The sequence below is a fragment of the Symphalangus syndactylus genome, chromosome 20, assembly GCF_028878055.3.
Source record: "Symphalangus syndactylus isolate Jambi chromosome 20, NHGRI_mSymSyn1-v2.1_pri, whole genome shotgun sequence".
Taxonomy (NCBI): Eukaryota; Metazoa; Chordata; class Mammalia; order Primates; family Hylobatidae; genus Symphalangus; species Symphalangus syndactylus.
The window spans coordinates 67,246,337-67,270,391 of NC_072442.2; the positions used below are offsets into that span (position 1 = coordinate 67,246,337).

Sequence of the window (24,055 nt, forward strand, 5' to 3'; positions counted from 1 at the left end):
GCAGAGGTTGCAGTGAGCCGAGATCGTACCACTGCACTCCAGCCTGTCAACAGAGTGAGACTCCATCTCAAAAAGAAAAAAAAAAAAAGAAAGAAAGAAAAAGAAAAAAAAAGAAAAACTAAGAACTTATTTTTTTGAAAAGATAAAGTTGACAGCCCCTTACATAGACTAAGAAAAAGAAAAAAGAAGATTTAAATAAATGAAAGAGGAGACATACAATGGATTTCTCAGAAATAAAAAAGATCATAAGGAACTATTATGAACGTTATGACAACAAATTGGGTAACGCAGAAGAAATGGATAAATACCTAGAAACAAGCAACTTACCAAGATTGAATCAAGAAGAGGTAGAAAGCCTAAACAGACCAATAAGGAGATCAAAGAAGTAATCAAAAACCTCTCAACAAAGAAAAGCCCAGGACCAGATGACTTCACAGTGAATTCTATCAAACATCCAAAGACAAATTAATACCAATCTTTCTTAAATTCTTTCGTAAAACAAGAGGGAATTCCACTTCCAAATTCATTTTATGAGACGCATCACTCTGATATCAAAATCAAACAAAGACACTGCTAGAAAACTACAGGCAAATATCACTAAAGAACACAGGTGCAAAAATCCTCAATAAAATACTAGCAAGGCAAATTCAACAGCGCATCAAAAAAATCACCCGTCGAGTACTCTGCACACTTCATGGGTGAGGCGACAGGATCCATACTTCAAACCTTAGCATCACACAATATTCCCATGTAAACAAATCTGCACATGTACCCCCTATATTTAAAGTGAAAGTTGAAATCTTTTTTAAAAAAATTATACACCATGATTAACTGGGATTTATTTCTGGGATGCAAGGTTGGTTTAACATATGCAAATCAATCAATGTTATACACCACAGTAGCAGAATTAAAGATAAAAATAGATTCAGAAAAAGCATCTGACAAAGTTCAACATCCATTCAGTTTACTCTAAAAAGAATAAGTACACAAGGAACATACTCCAACACAATAAAGGTCATTTGCAAAATTCCCACAGCTAACATCATAATGGGGGAAAACTGAAAGTTTTTTTTCTTCTTTTTTTTTTTTTAGAAGAAATGATGACCCCATTTATTTTGCAGGTGGTATTGCTATCTTATTTGAATGAATAATGCCGCATATCTACAACTATCTGATCTTTGACAAACCTGACAAAAACAAGCAATGGGGAAAGGATTCCCTATTTAATAAATGGTGCTGGGAAAACTGGCTAGCCATAAGTAGAAAGCTGAAACTGGATCCCTTCCTTACACCTTATACAAAAATTAATTCAAGATGGATTAAAGACTTAAATGTTAGACCTAAAACCATGAAAGTTTTTTTTCAAAGATCCAGTACGAGGCAAGGATGCCCACTCTTACCACTTCTATTCAAACATAGTTACAGGCTGGGCATTCTAAATCCGAAAATCCAAAACTCGAAATGCTCCAGAATTTGAAACTTTTTGAGCAACAACATGATGCTCAATGGAAATGCTCACTGAAGCATTTCAGATTTTGACTTTTCAAATTTAGGATACTCAACTGGTAGGTATTCTGCAAATATTCCAAACTCCAAAAAAATCTGAAACATTTTTGATCCCAAATATTTCAGATAAGGAATACTCAGCTAGTCTTGGAAGTCCTAGCCAATCAATTAGCCAAGAAAAGGAAATAAAAGGAGTGCAAATTGGAAAGGATGAAGTAAATGTCTCTGTTTGCAGATGACATGATCTTGTATGTAGAAAACCCTAAAAACTCCATTAAGAAACTGTTAGAACTGAAAAATGAATTCAGTAAAGTTGCAGGATACAAAATCAACATACAAAAATCAGGAGCATTTCTTTACACCAACAACAGATATCCCAAAAAGAAACCAAGAGAATGATCCCATTTACAATAACACCAAAAAGAATAAAATACTTAGGAATAAATGACCAAGATGGAGAAAGGTCTATATACTAGAAAGTATAAAACACTGATAAAAAAAAAAAAAACACTGAAGACAAAATAAATGAAAAATCCTGTGTCATGGATTTGAAGAATTGATATTGTTAAATTTCCAAACTACCCAAAGTGATCTACAGACTCAATGCAATCCCTATAAAAATTTCAATGATATTTTTCACAGAAACAGAAAAAAAAATCCTAAAATTCATAAGGAACCACAAAAGACTCTGAACAGCCAAAACAATCTTGAGAAAGAACAAAGCTGCAGCCATCACACTTCCTGATTTCAAGTTATACCTAAAAGCTATAGTAATCAAAACAGTATGGTACTGGTATTAAAACAGGCACATACATCAACAGAACAGAGTAGAGAGCCCAGAAATAAACCCATACATTTACATTTAAATTTAATTGATTTTCAACAAAAGTGAGAGGAACACACATGGGAAAAAAGTCTCTGCCATAAATAGTGTTGGAAAAACTGGATATCCAGATGCAGAATAATGGAGTTGGACCCTTACCTTATACCATATACAAAAATCAACTCAACATGGATTAAAGACTTAAATGTAAGAACCGAAACCAGAAAACTCTTAGGAAAAAACGTAGAGAACAAGCTCCTTGACATTGGTCTTGCAAATGACTTTTTTTAATATGACACCAAAAGCACAGTCAACAAAAGCAAAAGTAAATATTTGAGAACTACATCAAACTAAAAAGCTTCTGCACAGTAAAGGAAATAATCAACAGAGTGAAAAGACAATCTATAGCATGGGAGAAAATTTTGGCAAACTATATAACTGATAAGTAGTTAATATCCAAAATATTTAAGGAATTCACAGAACTCAGTAACAAAAAACAACACAATTTAAAGATGGGCAAAGAAACTAAACAGACATTTTTCTAAAGAAGACACACAGATGGCCAATAGGTATATAAAAAGGTGCTCAACATCACTAATCATCAGGAAAATGCAAATCAAAACTACAATGATATTTTATCAATTCACACTTGTTAGGATAGCTGTCATCAAAAATTCAAAAGATAACAAGTGTTGGCGAGGGTGCAGAAAAAAGGCAATCCTTGTACACTCTTGGTGGAAATGTAACTTGGTACAGCCATTATGAAAAACAGTATGGAAGTTCCTCAAAAAATTAAAAACAGAACTACTATATAATCTAACAATTCCACTTCTGGATATATATCCAAAGGAAATGAAATTAGTGTCTCAAAGAGATATCTGCATTTCCAGATTCATTGCAGTATTATTCACAATAGGCAAGAGGGCCAGGCACGGTAGCTCACACCTGTAATCCCAGCACTTTGGGAGGCTGAGGTAGGTGGATCACATGAGGTCAGGAGTTCGAGACCAGCCTGGCCAACATGGTGAAAGCCTGTCTCTACTAAAATATGAAATTAGCCAGGCATAGTGGCGCATACCTATAATCTCAGCTACTCGAGAGGCTGAGGCAGGAGAATCACTTGATTCCAGGAGGCAGAGGTTGCAGTGAGCCAAGACCACACCATTGCACTCACATTGTCTTGTTGCCATTGCCTGGGCAACAAGAGCGACACTTCGCAAAAAAAAAAAAAAAAAAAAACATCCAAGATATGTAAACAATGTAAGTGACAGATAAATGGACTAACAAATGTATCATAAAGAGATAACGGAATACTATTCAGACATTAAAAAGAAGTAAATCCTGCCATTTTTGACAACATGGATGAACCTAGAGGATGTTATGCTAAGTGAAATAAGTCAGACACAGAAAGAAAAATACTATATGTGCTTACTTATATGTGGGATCTTTACAAATCAAACTCATAGAAGCAGAGAGTAGAAAAGTGGTTACCAGGGATGAAGAGGTGGGAGAAATAAGGTGATGTCAGTCAAAGGGTACAAAGTTTCAGTTACATAGAATGAGTAAATTCTAGAGATCTAATGTAGAGCATGAGGACTATAGTTAATAATACTGTGTTACACAGATGAAAATCACTTAGAAGGTACATCTTAAGTGTTCTCACTACAAGAAAAAAATGGTAATTATGTGAAGAGATGGATATGTTAATTAGCTTGACTGAAATCAGGTCACTATGTATATGCATATTAAAATATCAGGTTGTACACCTTAAATATATATAATTTTTTTAAAAAAATACTTTTTTTGAAACAGGATCTCACTTTGCCACCCAGGCTGGAGTGCAGTGGCAGGATCTCAGCTCACTGTAACCTCCGTCTCCCAGGTTCCAGTGATACTCCTGCCTCAGCCTCCCAAGTAGCTGGGATTACAGGCATGCACCACCATGCCTGGCTAATTTTTGTATTTTTTTGGTAGAGGCGGGGTTTCACCATGTTGGCCAGGCTGGTCTCAAAATCCTGACCTCAAGTGATCCGCCCGCTTCCGCCTCCCAAAGTGCCAGGATTACAGGTGTGAGCCACTGCATCTGGCCCTAATTAAAAATTTTTTAAGATAACAATAGAAATACAATATTCAACTGCAGTCAGAACTGTTAACAAGGATGAGATTGTCAAGAGAGTGTTCCAGAGGCAAATAGAGTCCAAAAGAAAATATTCCTCATATCTTTGGCCATCCTGAGCAAGTTGAAGGAGATCTAAAAGTTTAAAAATTTAGTATGGATATTGGGGGCCTGCCACCTCCTTTTATGAATTACTGACTTAAGTTATATACTATTTTATATTATTAAACTTTTATAATAGATCTGTGTAACAAGAATGGTTGAAAGACACGATGTGTAATAAGAAAACAATTCTGGGTGAATCAGAGCAATAGGCATTCTAAGTATTCCACATACAAGCACGTTAGATAAATTCATGTATTTGTAAAATCCTTAATCAAGGGTTTTCTTGGTAGTGATAGACAAGACAGCACAAAGTTATATAAATACATCAGAACTGTATGTTTTATCCACAATATATATTGAGTACTGAAGGAACCTTAGATATCATCTAGTTCAATTTTTTTCCCATGGATAAAGACGTAAGACTCAAAAAAGGTGAAATGGCTTTTTTCTGTTCAAAAATAAATTAATGATTAACTCTAGATCAGTGCAACTATGAGTAATTTTCTTTTTACCTTTTTTCTAGAATTATTCCTATTTTCATAATGAGAAGAGTAAGTTATTTTAGAAAAAAATAATATCCTTATGTTCCCTTAAAATGTATGCATTTACCTGACCCCGTTTGCCAGGCTGTGTTCAGTTCTCAGCTTCTAAAGCCTTCGTCTCACCGAGCACAACAGTGTATGCCTGTAATCCCAGCACTTTGGGAGGCTGAGGTGAGGGAATCACTTGAGCCCAGGAGTTCAAGACCAGCCTGGGCAACACAGCAAGGCCTCGTCTCTACTAAAAATGTAAAAATTAGCCAGGCATGGTGGTGCAAACCTATAGTCAGTCCCACCTACTCAGGAGGCTGAAGTAGGAGGATTGTTTAAGCCCAGGAGCTCAAGGTTGCAATGAGCTATGATCATGCCACTGCACTCCAGCCTGGGCAACGTGGCAAGATCCAGTCTCAAAAAAAAAGATTAAAAATGTTAAAAGTCCTCATATCACCTCAACTCCTCAACTGAGAAGTCTTAACTACTAAGTAAGTACAAGCTCAATGTCTCCTCAGACTCTAAAGCCAATTGCAGGAGCTTTGGCAAAGAAGCTCATCCTTACTAATGTTACTAATTGCCCATATCCTAATTCTGGTAAATGAAATCTATATTGATCAATGTGTCTAATAACACAGTATCTATAAGAATAGGAGTGTACTTTGCTCTTGAAAACTCCATGTCCCAAGAAAGTCTAGACTAGGCTGCCAGAAACAATACAGGATGGCCAGTTAAATTTGCATTTCAAATAAGTAACAAATTTTTGGTATAAGTATGTCCCAAATATTGGCTGTGACACATACTAAAAAATTCCTCATTACCCGAAATTCAAATTTAACCGGGCATCCTTTATTTTTATTTGCTAAATCTGGCAACTGTAGCCTGGACTCTATATCTGAAGATTAGTCCTTTAACTGGTTCAAAAGATCTTCAGCAGACTACCAACTACCTGCATAGATTTTTAAATGTTCTCTACTCCTGGATTTCCTGTTGTATTCCAACAGTCTGACAGATCATGTATTAATTCAAATTGTAATATCCTATGCTGGCTGCCTGTCCAAATTACAACCTGTTTACCTAATTATCTGCCTAATGCTTGTCAGAATGGATTTTCTTCTAGCACCTGCAGTTGGAACAATGTCTCTGAGAACCATCCCAAACCACTGAACAGGCCTAGTTTTAAGGCCTTGTTATGAAGAAACTAATGGACTTGTCCTGGGGAAACTAGCATGAATAATAAAATCAAAACTAATTTTTAAATAAAGATATTATTGCAATGTATTTATTAACAACTATATAAAAAGTTCCCCCTTTTAAAAAAATATGCTATCTTTATATAATAAAAATGAGAATAGTATTAACTTCATATGGTTGTTGTAAGGATTACTGAAATAACATATCAAAGCACTTAACAGTGACTGATTTGGTGTTGTTTTCCCAGCACTTCGTTTCCAAAATTATTTCCTTCAATATTGCCATTTATCCAAGGCTACTAAAATCCAACCAAGAAAAATCCATGTTCTTTTTCTATCAATTTTTTCATACTATTTAAGCATTAAACTTTGGTCCTTATGGCAAGAACCCTCACCATCTTTTTGACCATTTCCTTCACTTCTTGAGCCCCTACTATTGCAGATGCATATGCATCTCAGCCTCCATTTTTCTTTCTTTTTCCATTCTGTTTACCTTGAAGCCGACTGTCTTACAGGATAAGACTGAGCACTCTAATTGATTCTCAATTCCTAAATATAATCAATACTAAGATACGATTCCTGTCTATTGTCAATTAAATCATTAATAACCCATAAGCAAAATCATAAATTCATAGCAATGAATATTGGCAGAAATTTCATTGTCACATTAAGAATCTTTTGAAGCATAATCACTGTGAAATTTACATTTTTTTAAAGTTTTACATGCATGTTCTCTTAAGTTTTTTCATAAAACATAATTAATACTGCCATAGTTGTTATTTATAGAAATTTCCTAAATGTAATTCTGTCTGAGAAACAAACAAGTGAAGGAGGAGGGAAGAATGAAGAGGAAGACAAGAAAATGAGAAGGAATAGAAGAAGAAAGAAATTTTAAGTAGACTCACCTCCAACCACCCTGGCTTCTTCCAGTATTTGATTGAATAGAGTTAAAGATAGAATCTTGACTTCTCAGAGGACGAGAAACTGAATGTGGTATTTGCCTTTCAAGGGAATATGTCTTGTTAAATATTAATAGTTTGCTTTCAAATTGAGAAATTAAGATATACATAGAAGAATAACATCAGTCAGTAACAGACACACATCCAATGGTTTATATTTCTCCACATACCCGGTGTCCACTGTTTGCATTACAGGAGCCAACTCTGGATTCATAGCTTCCCAGGCCCAATCTCAAAAGATATAAGTAACATAGATAAAAGTAAGATAGGTAGTATTTTTCAAAATGATAACTTCATACTTATTTAATTTGGGGGGTTTAAAAACTTGAAGAAGAAAAAACTTGAATATATGGATTTCTTCAACAATACTTTGTTGGAAAACCTGCACAGCCTGATTTATTAATTTTTATAGATGTCTTTCTTATACATTGTATTTTAAGCAAAGCTAATTTAATCTGTATCTTTTCTACAATCGGTTCTAGTATAGTATCTTTAACTTTGTAACATGAATTTCACCTAATCCAATGTTTACTGAACTTTTAAAATCTCGCCCACAGAAAGAAATACATCATAACTCAGAACATATATATGCATGGTATATGTGTGAGACAGGGACAAACAGAGAGAGAAAGGAGAAAAAAGAATATAAAACTTCACCATCAAATCTTATCCTTAATATGTATGACACACTCTGACACAGTCTTGTGTTACTTAATGACAGGGATACATTCTAAGAAATGCATTGTTAGGTGAGTTGTGCAAACAACATAGAGTGTACTTACACAAAGCTGGAGAGTACAGCTTGCTACACACCTAGGCTGTATGTAACAGCCTATTGTTCCTAGGCTACAAACTTGTGCAACATGTTACTGTACCCAATACCATAGGCAATTGTAGCATAACAGTATTTGTGTATCTAAACATATCTAAACATAGAAAAGGTACAGTAAAAATATAATATAAAAGATAAAAACCAATACACCTAAGAGGGCACTTACCATAAATGGAGCTTGCAGGACTGAAAGTTGCTCTGAGTGAGTTAGTGATTAAGTGGTGAGTGAATATGAAGGCCTAGGACATTATTGTATACACTACTGTACACTAAACACACCATACATTTAGGCTACATTTATAAAAAAAAATGAACTGTGCTATGACATTATGACAGCTACTACGTTATGTCACTAGGAGATAGAAATGTTTCAGCTCCATTATATTTGTAATGGCACCACCATCACACAGGTGGTGCGACTGACCAAAACATGGTTATGCAGTGCATGGCTGTATTTTCTATTCTACTCTATTCTCTTCTATTTCTTTTTTCAAAGATCGATTATACCTCAGACTGACTAATGGATCAAGACAAAAATTTTTAAAAAACACTGATGTAGTCCTATCTCTTACCCAATACAGGAAAACTACTATTTCTAACAAGTAGTAACCCTGGTCCAAGCTTGAAGTACTTCAGGAGGATACACATTTCCTTATGGAGTAGCTCAAGTTTTCAAGGTCAACATTCATGCTACTTATAAAAATATTTTAAATGATGGAATGTTTTTTAAATGGTGGAGTATGACCAGACAAATGCCCAGTTGTGCATATCCATGTGAATTTATGATTTTTATACACAAAAACTGGAAACATATGAACTTCATACCTAAAATTCTTCAAATACATCTTTTATATATTTTGTTTTCTTTAAACAAAACAATTACAGATTTAGAAGTATATTAAAGTCTATGGGAGCACACTGGATGAAATTAACAATACAAGTATTGCTATATCAGAGATATTTTTAAATTCTAGCTATATAAAATCCTATTAATGATTTTTAAAATGTGCCCCCAAAATGTAAATGTATATAACCAGCATGTACCACGTATATTTCAGAACGTCTGCCTGCCCATACCTCTTCCAGAGGAAAGCAAAAAGTCAACAACAACCATTAAGACCTCCCAGCACCCACCAAACCTCAGCTAACTGGTTCAGAGTTAAGAGGCCTAACCTAAACCTAAGCCAGGATTTCAGTGGCCTTACTTAAAAGATGAGCTGAATCACAGGCTGTCTCTAGGATTTGAATTAAGAGATACAGAGGGCAGTCTACCGGTGACCTCTGAGAACAAGAACTAAAAGGTTATGCAAACTCACAGGAAGGGCAACTTAGTTCATGTGCCAGTTGAAGCTATAAAGAAGCCAACTGGATGAAGGTGGGTCTTAGTCTGTTTGGACTACTACAACAAAATACTTTAGAATGGGTTATTTATAAATATGATAAATGTATTTCTCAGTTTTGGAGGCTGGGAAGTCAAGGCTTCTTACTGTGTCTTCACATGACAGAAGGATGGAAAAGCTCCCTCATACCTTCTGTAAAGTCACTAATCTCATTCATGAGGGCTCTGCCCCCATGACTTAATTACCTCCTGAAGGCCCCCACATCTTAATACTATCACACCAGCAATTAAGTTTCAACATATAAATTTGGGGGGGGATCACATTTGGACCATAAACAGCTAACAAATGAATGAAGGCAAAAATGCCATAAAAAGAGAAAAAGACTACGGCCAGGCACCAGATATTTCCAGGCATCTGCACTTCCTAAAATCTATCTTTTTTTTCCCATTTTTCCTGTGTTCCCATGCACACTTATCCCCACTCCTGAGGCAATTCAAGTGTTTCCATTCTTTACCACCAAATGTATAGGCTATAATACAATATCCATGTGTATTTTGAGAAAGAAAAAATATTTTTTGCAATATATGTTACTACTTTATTAGAACAAAGACTCCAAATCTAAGATACTCCATTTAAATGCTAAGCCACCCTTGTAGATAAGGAAACTTAAACTCCTGACCTGGAATGTTCAGAAAGTGCCATGTAATTTCTGTAAGTGGATAATGGAAAGAAGAAAAAATAAACTTTCTATTTTCATAATATAAATTACAATTTTCTATAATCCTAGTTTGTATTTCCTGAAAATCTTTACCTTATTAATTTTCTTACCTGTAGGTAGAGGAGGAAAATCATAATTGTCAGAAGGGGTACTGATACCTGGATCATCTTTAAGTGGATTAGAAGTTAATGGCTGTCTGTTCCTCTTTTTCTGATTGAACAATGGAACAGGCAAACAGCCTAAATTGAATGTACCAATAAATTAGTACATAATAGACAAATAAGCAGATCTAGTTGTAAAACAATTACTAGTATATAATAATACACACTTTAAATTTATCTACTTCTATATGCTAATATACTTACAGATTTCTATAACCTTAGACTGATTTTTACATTCTTTTTAAGATCTTGAATCGCCTAATTTGTTCCTTCAAAAACCTTTTCTCATTCTACCCTAACAGTTTTAATTCCTCTCATATGGAAGTAATTCCCATCTCCCCCCTCATCCCCCAACCTTTCCAAATCCACTTTTTGTTTTCCTTATCCCCCTCCTGTGCTTGCCCGTTACCATATCAACTGCAGGGGACCTTTGAAGTACAACAGAGGTGAGGAAGAACCAAACTCTGAACCATGCTTTGGACAATAGTGGCACACCGTTTTGGGCCTTGGTTCTCAAAGTTTCACTGGACTAAGATTTATCTGGAATTCTGCTTAACGTGCAGGTTCCTAGACTCCACTCTCATAGATTTTATTTCAACAGATTTAGCCTGGAACTCAAAACTCTGCAATTTTAACAAGCACCTCAGGTATCTGTAATTATGTATTTTGTGGATCATTTTGAGAATGCCTTAGAGAGTAATAATATCCAGTCCAAATGAGAATAAATACTAATACCAATTCCTCCAGATGGCAGATCTAGGATCTCAATTCAGGCCAAAAGTCACAAAATATAAACTTTAAAACTTAGGGAACTCGAAGGGAAAAGAAGTTCAAAAAGCTTATGCATTGCTATAGAGCAAGTCAGTGGAAGAATCTAGATAGGACGCAAGATTCCTAAATATCAGTTCAGATCTCTTGCCACTGTACCATTCTCTAACTGGTCATCATCAATTGTTCTACAGGCAAATACAGACTCTGTGAACAGTCTCTGATGAAAGTCTGGGAGAATTATATGGACTTTGGAATCAGACCACCTGGGTCTTGAATTATGACTTCAAAGTAGGTTTGAATTACAACTTCAGAGTATGATCTTGGGCAATTTCCCTAAACTCTTTGTGCCAATATGACATATAGTGATAGCATAATGATTAAGAGCATGGACTAAAAGCCAGATTCCTAGGTTCAAATTCTGATTCTGCTACTTCATGGATTACTTATTTAACCTCTTTTAGCCTTGGTTTTCTCATCTGAAGAATATAAATGATCATAATAACCTATCTCGGAGTATTGGTGTAAAGATTAAATAAATTAATATATATAATTAATGTCTTGAATACAGTTAATCCACCATAAATAATAGTTATTATTATCTTCATTATGCATAATCATTCCCCTGGTTCTTATCATCCTTGCCCTCTGTCATTATATTAATAAATTGGGAAAGCAAAAATGATAGGAGAAGCTATTAGAAAGACAGAAGTGCTTCTGGAAATGTTTTTAACAAGTAAGTCACAAATACAAACAAAAATAGATCTATTTCTTTGTTTTCAGTTTTAAGGCATAGAATAACTCAAGCACATCGAATTTGTAGAAAGAATATCAAAATAAATCTAAGAAACTTTGATCTTACTCCCACCTCTACCACTAAATGTTTTGTCTTGAGTAAGTTATTTTACTTCCTTGGACCTAAAAAAGTAAAGAGGCTAGATTAACTGTTCAATCTATTTTAAATTTATTTCCAATGTTATATCTATAAACTATACAAGCTTTATATGCTATATAGAAAATTTAAAAATAAAAAGTTGTTCAATACCTGCTGTACTTCGAGCTGAATTTTCATTTAGGCTTCGCTTCATTTCCTTCAATATCAAAATCTATAATTTTCTCTTCAGCATTCCAAATTTATGACATTGTCCCACTAGACCTGCAAAGAAAGAAACTTATAACTCATATTGTCTCAACTACAAAGCCCAATCATCAGCTCAGTGATTAATGAAATTATGGTTTTAAACTACTTTCAAACCTGATCATTTAAACACTTTAGGGAGTCCTTTGCTTTCTAAGAGTTTACACCATAATCCACTTTTCCAACCCTGTTCAAATTAAGTTATGACTAGGGCAACTGTAACCTTGCTTCGTAAACATATGTGCATTTTTTCACACAGTATATGTAATTTATTTCAGAATCCAGCACCCACAAAGAGAATTCTGAACCACACCTACAAAGAGGAAAACGGACCACAGCGTTGGCAAACATACATGCTTCCAAGGCCAAGCAGGAAACACGGTATTTAGCCACCGGGAACTTCCTCTATGCCCCACTTTAAGGCATTGTGCAGGTCATCTGCCTTTGCATCAGTTTGAAATGCCTGGATTATATAATATCAAAGACTAAGTTTTCCTGAGGTCAGGAGTTCAAGACTAGCCTGGCCAACATGGCAAAAGCCCATCTCTACTAAAAATACAAAATTAGCCGGGAGTGGTGGCGGGCACCTGTAACCCCACCTACTCGGGAGGCTGAGGCAGGAGAATTGCTTGAGCCCGAGAGGCCGAGGTTGCAGTGAGCCAAGATCGTGCCACTGCACTCTAGCCTGGGCAACAAGACCCAGGATCCATCTCAAAAAAAAAGAAAGACTAAGTCCTCCCTTCATATCTAGAATAATTGTAATGACAAGTTTCTACTCCATTTCCACAACTTCAACAAGTGAAATAAGTTTTTCCTTAGTTTCTTCTTTTACAATAGAATTTCTCCTGTAATTTCGCATGTTTAGCCCCTTAACACATTTCAATCCCAATCTAATTCAACGAACACTTGCCCACTGCATGAAGAGGCAAGATACAAACCCAAACCAGGTAACTTCTGTTCCAAATTCACAACCCAATGAGACAGACAGACCGACACATACACAACTAAGCAATAATGCAAGTCAGGCCGAGGTGTTAATTTTCAAATATCGTTTGTGAAAATACAACTTGGAAAACAGGCCGGGCACAGTGGCTCATGCCTGTAATCCCAGCACTTTGGGAGGCCGAGGCGGGCGGATCACGAGGTCAGGAGATTGAGACCATCCTGGCTAACACGGGGAAACCTCGTCTCTACTAAAAATACAAAAAAATAGCCGGGGGCAATGGCAGGCCCCTGTGGTCCCAGCTACTCGGGAGGCTGAGGCAGTAGAATGGCATGAACTCGGGAGGCAGAGGTTGTAATGAGCCGAGACCACACCACAGCACTCCAGCCTGGGCGACAGTGAGACTCCGTCTCAAAAAAACAAACAAACAAACAAACTTGGGAAACACGAGGTCAGGTGCTGCCTCTCCTTTGTTTCCACATTTTAGGCGTGAAGCTGGGTAGAAGAGACAGACCCTTTAGAAAATATTCCTGGTGGCCAAGTGCAGTGGCTCACGCCTGTGATCCCAGCACTTTGGGAGGCCAAGGCAAGTGGGTCACCTGAGGTCGGGAGTTCAAGACCAGCCTGACCAACAAGGTGAAACCCCGTCTCTACTAAAAATACAAAAATTAGCCGGGCATGGTGGTGCATGCCTGTAATCCCAGCTACCCTGGAGGCTGAGACAAGAGGATCACTTGAACCCAGGAGGCAGAGGTTGCAGTGAGCTGAGATCACGCCATTGCACTCCAGCCTGGGCGACAGAGCGAGACTCTAGGAAAAAAAAAATGGAGAGAGGGAGGAAGGGAGGGAGGGAGAGGGAGGAAGGAAGGGAAAGGAAAGAAAAATATTCTTGGTGCCATCCTAGGAGCCACAACAGGGATTCTGCCACCTTCTCTACCAGCGCAACTCACATCCTGTATTTAGAGGGGCTTACGAGGGCTATTATGTTTCTTAGGATCAAACAAACAGAATAAACAACAACAACAACAAAATTTTTAAGTGTAACATTCTACCCGCGGGACCATTGACCCTGAGGGCGGGGACCCTCATTTACCCCCAATCCCAGCTCCCGAATGAACCTAAGTGGCGTTAGTAATGGGGTTGGTGGCATTGGTGTGCAAAAAGTGTGCTCCATCTGCATACACACACACCACCACACACACACACACACCACCACACGCACACACACCACCACCCACACACACCCACAAAAGCCACGGCCTCAAATGGCGGCCTGTTTTGGCTCCTGACCGGGGCGGGAGAGAAGAGGTTCCAGTCAGAGTTGAGACGCTCTTCCAAAGGCCTCTCCTGACCCGCCCACGGAGTGGGGGCACTTTGGTATCAACGCACAGTCTTTCCCTTCTAGGCCCCCCTGCCAACACGACGCACAACTTTCGCCCTCGGTTTCCCTCGCCGCCTCAACCGTCGTCCAGGCAGCCCCGTCAGCAACCGCCGCCCTTCCCGCCTGCGAAGAAAGCGCGGGAATCAGGCTGTGCGCAGGCGCCGCGGACCGCGCAGGCGCAGTGGCCGCCTCCTCGGCGCGATGGCGTTGTCGCGGCCTGCGTGGCGATGACGTTAACGCGCTTCCTTGGCGTTCTCACAGTGTGGGCACAGGGATGGCTCCAACTCCTTAGAGTTTTGCCCAAAAAGGAAAGGAGACTGTCCTGTGACTGGAGAGACAGGGGCAGATCTCCTGCCCAACCGGCGTCAGCCCCAGCGTCGTCAAAAAGTGTGCCCCGCTTCCCCGTACCCCCTGGCCCTTTCTTAGGGTGCAGACATCCGTTTGTTAGATGCTGGTGGCCAGCCAGGGTGTGCTCAGACGTTGACTCGAAGGCCACCCGAGGTGTCTGGCTCAATTTCTGGGTCGGATCAGGGTCAGGGAATCTGAGTCCCCAGGAGGCTGGGGACAGAGCTGAAGCCCGGGTTCAGATGGCGGCCATGGAAGGCGGAGAGCCGTCAGCGAGGCAGGGCCGGGGCTGCGGGAGCTTGCGGGAGGGAAGCGCCCGTGAGCCGCAGAGACGCTCTATAGGGGAAGCCGCGTGGTGTGTGACCCTGAGCGTTGAGCTCCAGGCTTCCTGGCAAAGAGGACTGTGGATTCCTGGCCCTGTGACCTTGGGCAAGTTACTTACTGAACACCCTCTGGACCTACCAGTAAAAGAACAATAACAACAATTGCCCTAAAAATACTAGAAGATGAAATAATCCTGGCACACAGTAAATGCCCAGTAAACGTTAGCCCTTATTTAATATGAATAACAGTAGCTGCCATTTATCCAGAACTTACTATGGGCCAGGTAGTGGATTCTAGTTCTGTCTGAGTTCAAAGACCATGTTTTGTTGTTACTGTGTCTTCTAACCATTTGAAGAATGGGATAGGGAAGGGCTCAGAGATGAAAGGAAGATTGTTGGTAAAGGCCTAGGCCTATAAGACCACAGACATTTTAGTAGTTGCTTTAAAACTATCTCAAGTAAAGAAGAGTGTTAGAAAATAATATTAGGTGTAGACTGAGACCAGATAATAGCAGACCTTGAATGCCATAGTAAGGAATAGCTTTCAAGGAATAGGGCCATCTTTTATTTTGGGAAGAAGAAGACTTGAACAATAAAAATAAAACTTGTTATTTATCATGGTTCCGGAGAGGAGTTACCCAAAACATGAATAGAAGCTTCAGGGAGGCAGATTTTGACTTGATATCTACATACGGATGTGCATACATTTACAACACTCACCTACCCACCCCAAAAATAGATTTTTCATTAAAAAAAAAACACCTTAAGCCAATTACTTCTGTAAGGACTGCAGACATGAGCAATGTAGAATCTTTGCTAGCAGTTTATAAACTTAATCTGTTTTATACTTGTCTTGTTCTGGTTATTTCCACCTGGAAAGCTGGTCAGAATGGGTCACAGGGAAGGAGAAAAAGTAGTAAAAGTAGTTTGATTACGTAACTACTGAACATCACATTATGTATGAGACATCTTATGTATAATATTTAACAAAAAACCCTTCTTATCCCCCTATCATACCATTTAGGAAACAACCCACCTTAAATTTGTCTCCTACAAAATTTCTGGCAATGATCTACTGGACAGCCATGACTGTGAAGTAAAACTTTGCTCTCCTTTTGTTTTGTTTTGTTTTTGAGACAGAGTTTCGCTCTTGTTCCCCAGGTGGGAGTGCAATGGCACGATCTCAGCTCACTGCAACCTCCGCCTTCCAGGTTCAAGTGATTCTCCTGCCTCAGCCTCCTAAGTAGCCAGGATTACAGGCACCTGCCACCACACCCAGGTAATTTTGTATTTTTAGTAGAGATGGGGTTTCACCATGTTGGCCAGGATGGTCTCGAACTCCTGACCTTAGGTGATCCGCCCACCTCGGCCTCCCAAAGTGCTGGGATTATAAGCGTGAGACCACGCCTGGCCTCCTTTTGTTTTAAACTACATTATTTTATTAATACATCAGGCAACTCTATCTCACAAAACATCTATAATGCTGTAAGTTATGCTTACTCTTTTAAGTACTTCAGAATATTATATATTCAACTTAATAATGAGATAGTGACAATTTGAAAGGGTTTCACTTCATATACTATCAGTTCGCTGAGAACTAATAAAAAAGTGTGGTTTTTGTGGGTCATCCCAAAAATCAAGTACACTTTGGGAAACAGGGAGTTAAAAATCTTTCGGAAGTTAACTTGGTATAAGAGTATGAAAAGCCTCTGTTGCTCTAGTTCTGAGGAAATGCTCTCCTTTTTCCTAATAAAGCTTTCCACAGAAGACAAACTCTGTACACAAAAAACAAGGTAAGTATGGGAAATAATTGCTGCAATTCATTAACTCTCAAAAAAGTTATTCATTTTGACATGTAAGAGAAACTTTATTTATGAATGTGAAATGTGCTTCGAAGTGCTGATCTGTTAAAATTCCATAAAACAAGCTTCAAAATGCAAGTCATTTGTGCCAGCTACGAGTAAATAACTGAAGCAGCATTTCCAGAGAGAGTAGGGCAAAGGACAGAACAAACTACAAATCAGCAGAAAAGAAACCAAGCATAGTAGAGTGTTAATAATTCACCACAGTTACTGCTCTTAAAACCAAAGCAACTAAACAACTGTCATCTGTTTACTTTTACGTGTGTTTTCATCATCTCTACACCGTCCGAAGTGTTCAGTGTACATGGATGTGGACAGACAGTCAAAGGCTACAGGAGCTTTTTTTTCTATTAGAACAGTCATTTTAATATGTAGATTTGATGTGGTTATTTTGCTTTCTCTGTCTCTGCATTATAAGCTCTTAAAGGAAGAACATTCATTGGGTTTATTAAATATTAGGAAGCTTTCATATTTTATTTTTCCACCATGTCTTTTCTTTGTATGTATGTTTGTTTCCTGAGCACACTGTAATGGCTGTTTATGTGAATTCTGAAAGAGCAAAACTGGAACTGTGAAGAAGACCAAAAATAATAGACAGGCACCCTATTGTCCTGTGAAAAACACCAGACTTGGAATGAGAAACATGGATCTCAGGCCTAGGTTCTCCTACATCCCTGCAGAACCTTAACTGAGTTACTTAACCTCTCTTTCGTTTACCCCTACAGTGGGGATGTCAACACCTAACCCACCCTATCATATAAAATTAATGTATGAATAAACTGAGTGGAAGAACGTTATAAATTAAACTGTGCAATTATAATAAATTACTCTTATCATACCCTCTATCAAACAACCTGGCATTACTAGCACATGGTATTTCCAGTACTTGAACATATTTGACTTTCTGGGTGATTGAGCATGAAATCAAATCAGATTTGGCCCAGAGTCATTTCTCCAAAGGGATGTAATCATCTTAGTATTCTGGATAATTTCCCCTAATAAGACCCCTTTTGGAGTAACACAGTCCAGTGGAGAGTCCCTGCTGACAGTGAATAAGGCTGTGTTTATATAAGTTCACATGACGTGGTTAGCACATGCAGTATGTCCCAAGACATTTTCAGGCATCACAAAGACTTGAAAATTACTAACAGTTGTCTTTCCTTTGGTATTTAGGCAAAAAATGAGGAAGATTCATAAGTAAGTTAACACAGAATTACCAAAAACTTCATGGGAAAGAAATGAAGGGATGTTTCAGGGTAGCTTTTCGAGTCCCAAGTGATCATTGATTTGGCCCTTCTGTTTCTGATTGTGAAAAAGCATTCTGAAAGAATGGGCGCCAGTTCAAGAGGAGGTCTCTGAGGGTCAGCCTTTGGCTGTTTATAGAGGTGAGATTCAAATGCCCCCAGATCGTGAAAAGTGCTTGAACTTATTTCAGAGAAGAAATGTTTTGAAATGCCCGTGGAAATACTGAGTGGGCCACTTTTTTATTTTTTGAGATTAGAAATGTATAAACAATTTTTATTATTAGAAATAATTGTGAAAGCCTCACTGGACAACATCCTAGCTGAGGAAAAGAACAGAATTTTTGTATTAGTATGAAATGCTAATTTATTACTGTATTTAGATCTACTGACCATCTGAGGGAGTTAGAAGTTAAAGTAAACAGCTGTATCTCTAGTTGATCTTTGCATATTTTAATCCAAATATGGTAAAGGGCAGGGCTAAATAAGGGAGTGTCCATAAACGGGGCTCAGAACTTGTAACAGAAAATTAAAATATACTCCACTCAAGGGAATTCTATACTTTGCCCTTTGGGTAAAGTCTCATTTAAATTTCTAAACCTTTCTTAAGAAAATAAAATTTCCTTTGATCTCTCTTCTGAATTGCAGAAATCAGATAAAAAACTACTTGGTGAAATGACTTCTAGTCACATTGCTGAAGAACATATACAAAAGGTTGCTATCTTTGGAGGAACCCATGGCAATGAGCTAACCGGAGTATTTCTGGTTAAGTATTGGCTAGAGAATGGAGCTGAGATTCGGAGAACAGGGCTGGAGGTAAAACCATTTATTACTAACCCCAGAGCAGTGAAGAAGTGTACCAGATACATTGACTGTGACCTGAATCGCATTTTTGACCTTGAAAATCTTGGGTAAGACTATGCTTTGTATTGTATATGTATGTATGTTGTGTGAAAAGTGGTAGGCGTGTGAAAGAGAACACATATATGTATATGCAGATGATAATTGATGTCCGTACATGCAGTCGTATGTTGAATAAGATTACTTTCACTTTTAATTATACTGCATTGTGAATTGCACAGTTATCTAAACTGGGCATTCACGTGCTCTTTTATAAACTTTCTTAAGCATTGGATTATTAAGTTTTCTTTTCAAATGTATACAGACTGAGACAATAAATAGAACAGGGTTTTGTTTTAAAATCATACCTTTAAAGAAACAGATTTAATACTCCTTTGCATTGAGTTAGTGTTTGGCCACTATGCTTGAATACATAATTGTTAGCTTTTTAGGAAATTCACTACTATGTTTTCAAGCAACTGTCTTTACGGTAATGCATAAAGTTCTAGTTCAAAAAAATGTAATGTTTCAAGTAATATTTGTTGAATGAAAGCGTTATTAAATCTTTTGCCAGAAGACATCAGACACTTTGGGAGGCCGAGGCAGGAGGATCACAAGGTCAGGAGATCGAGACCATCCTGGCTAACACGGTGAAACCCCGTCTCTACTAAAAATACAAAAAATTAGCCGGGTGTAGTGGCGGGCGCCTGTAGTCCCAGCTACTTGGGAGGCCGAGGCAGGAGAATGGCGTGAACCCAGGAGGCGGAGCATGCAGTGAGCCGAGATTGCGCCACTGCACTCCAGCCTGGGTGACACAGCGAGACTCCGTTTCAAAAAAAAAAAACAGAAGACATCAGATCTGCCTGTGATCCGAAGTAGCAGACGTACTTAACTTCCGTGGTAGATTATCGTAGATGGGATGCCAGAGATGAGAACTAAAGACACCATCTGAATTTTCAGAGCTTAAATTTTGCTGATTTATAATATATTGCATACAAGTATGCAGTCATAACATGCTAGGTTAGGTCCTTATTAATTATTTTTGCCTTTGTTTACATCATAATAGCTATCACTGTAGATATAATATGACTCCACATATTTGCTTTTTAGCTCTTCTTTCTTTGTTTCTCTTTTTGAGACAGAGTTTCGCTCTTGTTGCCCAGTCTGGAGTGCAATGGTGCAATCTCGGCTCACTGCAGCCTCCACCTCCGGGTTAAAGTGATTCTCCTGCCTCAGCCTCCTGAGTAGCTGGGATTACAGGCACCCGCCACCATGTCCGGGTAATTTTTTTTATTTTTAGTAGAAATGGGGTTTCGCCATGTTGGCCAGGCTGGTCTCAAACTCCTGGCCTCAGGTGATCTGCCTGCCTCAGCCTCCCAAAGTGCTGGGATTTTAGGTGTGAGCCACCACGCTGGGCCACTTTTTTTCTTTTACTAAAAAATATTTTGAAACATCTGTTTTTCTCAGGAAACTGCGCCAGGTGCTGGGGGAGTACACAGCTCTATACACTTGGTTTCTACCCCTCAAGGAGTTGGTAGACTACTAGCTAAGATATAAGATACATGGCCGGGCGCAGTGGCTCACACCTGTAATCCCAACACTTTGGGAGGCCGAGGCGGGCGGATCATGAGGTCAGGAGATCCAGACCATCCTGGCTAACACGGTAAAACTCCGTCTCTACTAAAAAAAATACAAAAAATTAGCCGGGCGTGGTGGCGGGCACCTGTAGTCCCAGCTATTCGGGAGACTGAGGCAGGAGAATGGCGTGAACCTGGGAGGCGGAGCTTTCAGTGAGCAGAGATGGCACCACTGCACTCCAGCCTGGGCAACAGAGCGAGACTCCATCTCAAAAAAAAAAAAAAAAAAGATATAAGATACGCACAGGCACAACTAGCCGCTGTTCTATGTGCCTGTTTTCTGATCAACTCTAATTTGAGTTAGATCACTCCTTAGGTTTAGTCTCACCACAGATCAAAAAATGGACACTACTCTTAATAGAAACATGCCTCACTTTATGGAATAGATGTTTTTCAGGGCAATTATACGGCAGTCATCCTGTTTGTATCAAATCATATTTTTACTAGCATAAATTTTAATTTGAGAAATGCTTTATCTTCATGACTGAGGTTATGTCAACACAATTCATGCTTATCTATTGACCTAAGATAGCTGTTAACTAACTTCTATATTACAAGTAAGAATTTGTTGAAGAATAACTTTTAGTTGGCATATTAACTTCCCAGATAGGTGTGAAATGGACTAGGGTGAGTTTATGAACACCCAGAAGTATGCATTTCAGTGAGCACAGTCTTTTCACTTAAATTCACTTTCTGCTCCTTACTGTTAACACTATTCAGAGACTAGACTGTTCCCAGTGTGGCTGAAAAATTATAAAATAGATAAACTAATTAACTTCTCCCATCCTACCACTCCCAGATTTATTCATTTTCCTGTATTCCTCATCTCAGTGGTAGCATCATTATCCACCAACTCCCATATGAAAATCACCCTAGAACCTTCCCAGTGCTTCGTCTCCCACGTCTAGTGGGTCAGTAAGTCCTCCCAATTATTCCTTGCAAGTACTTCACAAATCCAGCCTTCCTCCCCAGTTTTACTACCTTAGTTGATTTCCTCTGTGGACAGTTAGAATAGCCTCCTAAAGGGTCTCTGCATCCAGACTTGCTCTGACCCTTCTTGCCATCTATTTTCCATCTGATACCTCTAGGAATCATCCTAATATGCAAATCTTATCATGTCTCTCCCCTGCTGAAAATTCTTTAAAAATGTATCCAGAATAGATTTAATCAACCTAGTATGGCTAATGCCCTTCAGAATCTCACTCTTCCCTATTCTTCATCCCTTGGGACTCTTCCAATGGGAGCTCAACTGCAGGCATGAGAACTCAAAAGTGTCCATCATTTTTCAAAACTTCAAGACTTGACTCTGAGCAACTGGGTAGATACTAGCACCATTTACTCAAATGCGGAAGAATGATATAGAACTAAAATTGTTGGAGGTGACCTCAGGGGGTTATTTCATGAATTAACTTTTAAAATGTATAAATATCCATTAGGCTTGGTTTGCATATAATAGGAACCTAAGAATAGTGGTTTAAACAAATAAGGGTTTCTTGTTCACAAATAATAAGTCCAGAAGTAGGCTGTCCAGGGCTGGCGCAGTGGCCACATGATATCATCAATGCATAGGCTCCTTCTACCTTCCCACAGCACCATCTCGACGTGGCCCCTTCCACCTTTCCATTGCACCATCTCGACATGGCCCCTTCCACCTTTCCACTGCACCATCTCAACGTGGCCCCTTCCACCTTTCCACTGCACCATCTCGACGTGGCCCCTTCCACCTTTCCACTGCACCATCTCAACGTGGCCCCTTCCACCTTTCCACTGCACCATCTCGACGTGGCCCCTTCCACCTTTCCACTGCACCATCTCGACGTGGCCCCTTCCACCTTTCCACTGCACCATCTCGACGTGGCCCCTTCCACCTTTCCACTGCACCATCTCGACGTGGCCCCTTCCACCTTTCCACTGCACCATCTCGACGTGGCCCCTTCCACCTTTCCACTGCACCGTCTCGACGTGGCCCCTTCCACCTTTCCACTGCACCGTCTCGACGTGGCCCCTTCCACCTTACCACTGCACCGTCTCGATGTGGCCCCTTCCACCTTACCACTGCACCGTCTCGACGTGGCCCCTTCCACCTTACCACTGCACCGTCTCGACGTTGCCCCTTCCACCTTACCACTGCACCATCTCGACATGGTCCCTTCTACCTTCCCACTGCCCTGTCTCAAGATGCTGGCTTTGTCCTCATGGTTTTTGCTTCAAAGTCACAAAATAACTACTCCACCTTCCTGATCGCATTCCAGGCAGGAATTAGCCCATTGCACAGTAGGTCTCTTGAAGATACTAGCAAAAATAACCAAGGAATACAAATAGATGGAATTTTAAGAAAATGTGGTCGAACGGTTTAATGAGGAAAAGTAAATGAAAAACATTATTGTATCTAGAAAAAAAATGTATCCTGGCCGGGCGCGGTGGCTTACGCTTGTAATCCCAGCACTTTGGGAGGCCGAGGCGGGCGGATCAGGAGGTCAGGAGATCGAGACCATGGTGAAACCCCGTCTCTACTAAAAATACAAAAAATTAGCCGGGCGTGGTGGCGGGCGCCTGTAGTCCCAGCTACTCAGAGAGGCTGAGGCAGGAGAATGGCGTGAACCCGGGAGGCGGAGCTTGCAGTGAGCCGAGATCGCGCCACTGCACTCCAGCCTGGGTGACAGAGCGAGACTCCGTCTCAAAAAAAAAAAAAAAAAAAAAAAAAAAAATGTATCCTAACCATTGTGGGAAGTGGGGAGAGGATAGAGGCCCATTTGAGAATGGAAGAAAAACTATTGGCCCTTGTGCCAGAAAAAAAATACATATATCTGTACCTGCAAACTTGTGGCCTTTTTGGAGAGGTTACAGACTCTTTGAAAACGTTGTCCCTGGACCTCTAGTGGTTCCTGGACCTCAATTAAGAATCTCTAATTAGGCAAGGTGTGGCTGCTCATGCTTGTAATTCCAGCACTTTGGGAGGCCAAGGCAGGAGGATTGCCTGAGGCCAAAACTTCTGTAACCAGCCAGCAAGTTCTCCTCATCCGCTGCCCAGACAGAGCTGAATTATCAAGACAAGGGAATTGCAATAAAGAGTTTAATTCACGCAGAGCTGGCTGTACAGAAGGCCAGAATTTTATTATTACTCAAATCAGTCTCCCCGAAAACTCAGAGACTGGCATTTTTAAGGATAATTTTGTGGGTAGGGGGCCAGTGAGTTGGCAGTGCTGATTGGTCAGATCAGAGGTAAAATCATAGGGAGTTGGAGCTGTCCTCTTGCGCTGAATCAGTTCCTGACTGGGGACCACGGACCAGATA

At 39.4% G+C, this 24,055-nt stretch overlaps 2 protein-coding genes across 7 annotated transcripts in view; one reads left to right on the forward strand and one right to left on the reverse strand.

The window, feature by feature from the left end:
- Positions 1 to 24,055, reverse strand: part of SPATA22 (spermatogenesis associated 22) — a 69,422-nt gene that overhangs the window by 12,521 nt on the left and 32,846 nt on the right. Inside the window, exons 1-5 of one of the 3 annotated variants that reach the window (XM_055257178.2) lie at positions 14,423 to 14,703; positions 12,097 to 12,207; positions 10,233 to 10,361; positions 7,403 to 7,463; positions 7,179 to 7,274 (exon numbers count right to left, since the gene is read on the reverse strand). In XM_055257178.2, coding sequence (XP_055113153.1) covers positions 7,179 to 7,274; positions 7,403 to 7,463; positions 10,233 to 10,361; positions 12,097 to 12,139 — 329 coding nt within the window. In that variant the 5' untranslated portion in view covers positions 12,140 to 12,207; positions 14,423 to 14,703. Of the gene's footprint in view, positions 1 to 7,178; positions 7,275 to 7,402; positions 7,464 to 10,232; positions 10,362 to 12,096; positions 12,208 to 14,422; positions 14,704 to 24,055 lie in introns of those variants that run through there. The other 2 variants (XM_055257179.2, XM_063629753.1) reach the window with 2 other exon arrangements.
- The window catches only part of ASPA (aspartoacylase), a 32,323-nt gene continuing 23,615 nt past the window's right edge, over positions 15,348 to 24,055 (forward strand). Inside the window, exons 1-4 of one of the 4 annotated variants that reach the window (XM_055257181.2) lie at positions 15,348 to 15,396; positions 16,343 to 16,460; positions 16,937 to 16,974; positions 18,933 to 19,195. In XM_055257181.2, the coding sequence (XP_055113156.2) occupies positions 18,960 to 19,195 (236 nt within the window). In that variant the 5' untranslated portion in view covers positions 15,348 to 15,396; positions 16,343 to 16,460; positions 16,937 to 16,974; positions 18,933 to 18,959. Of the gene's footprint in view, positions 15,397 to 16,342; positions 16,461 to 16,891; positions 16,975 to 18,795; positions 19,196 to 24,055 lie in introns of those variants that run through there. The other 3 variants (XM_063628391.1, XM_055257180.2, XM_055257182.2) reach the window with 3 other exon arrangements.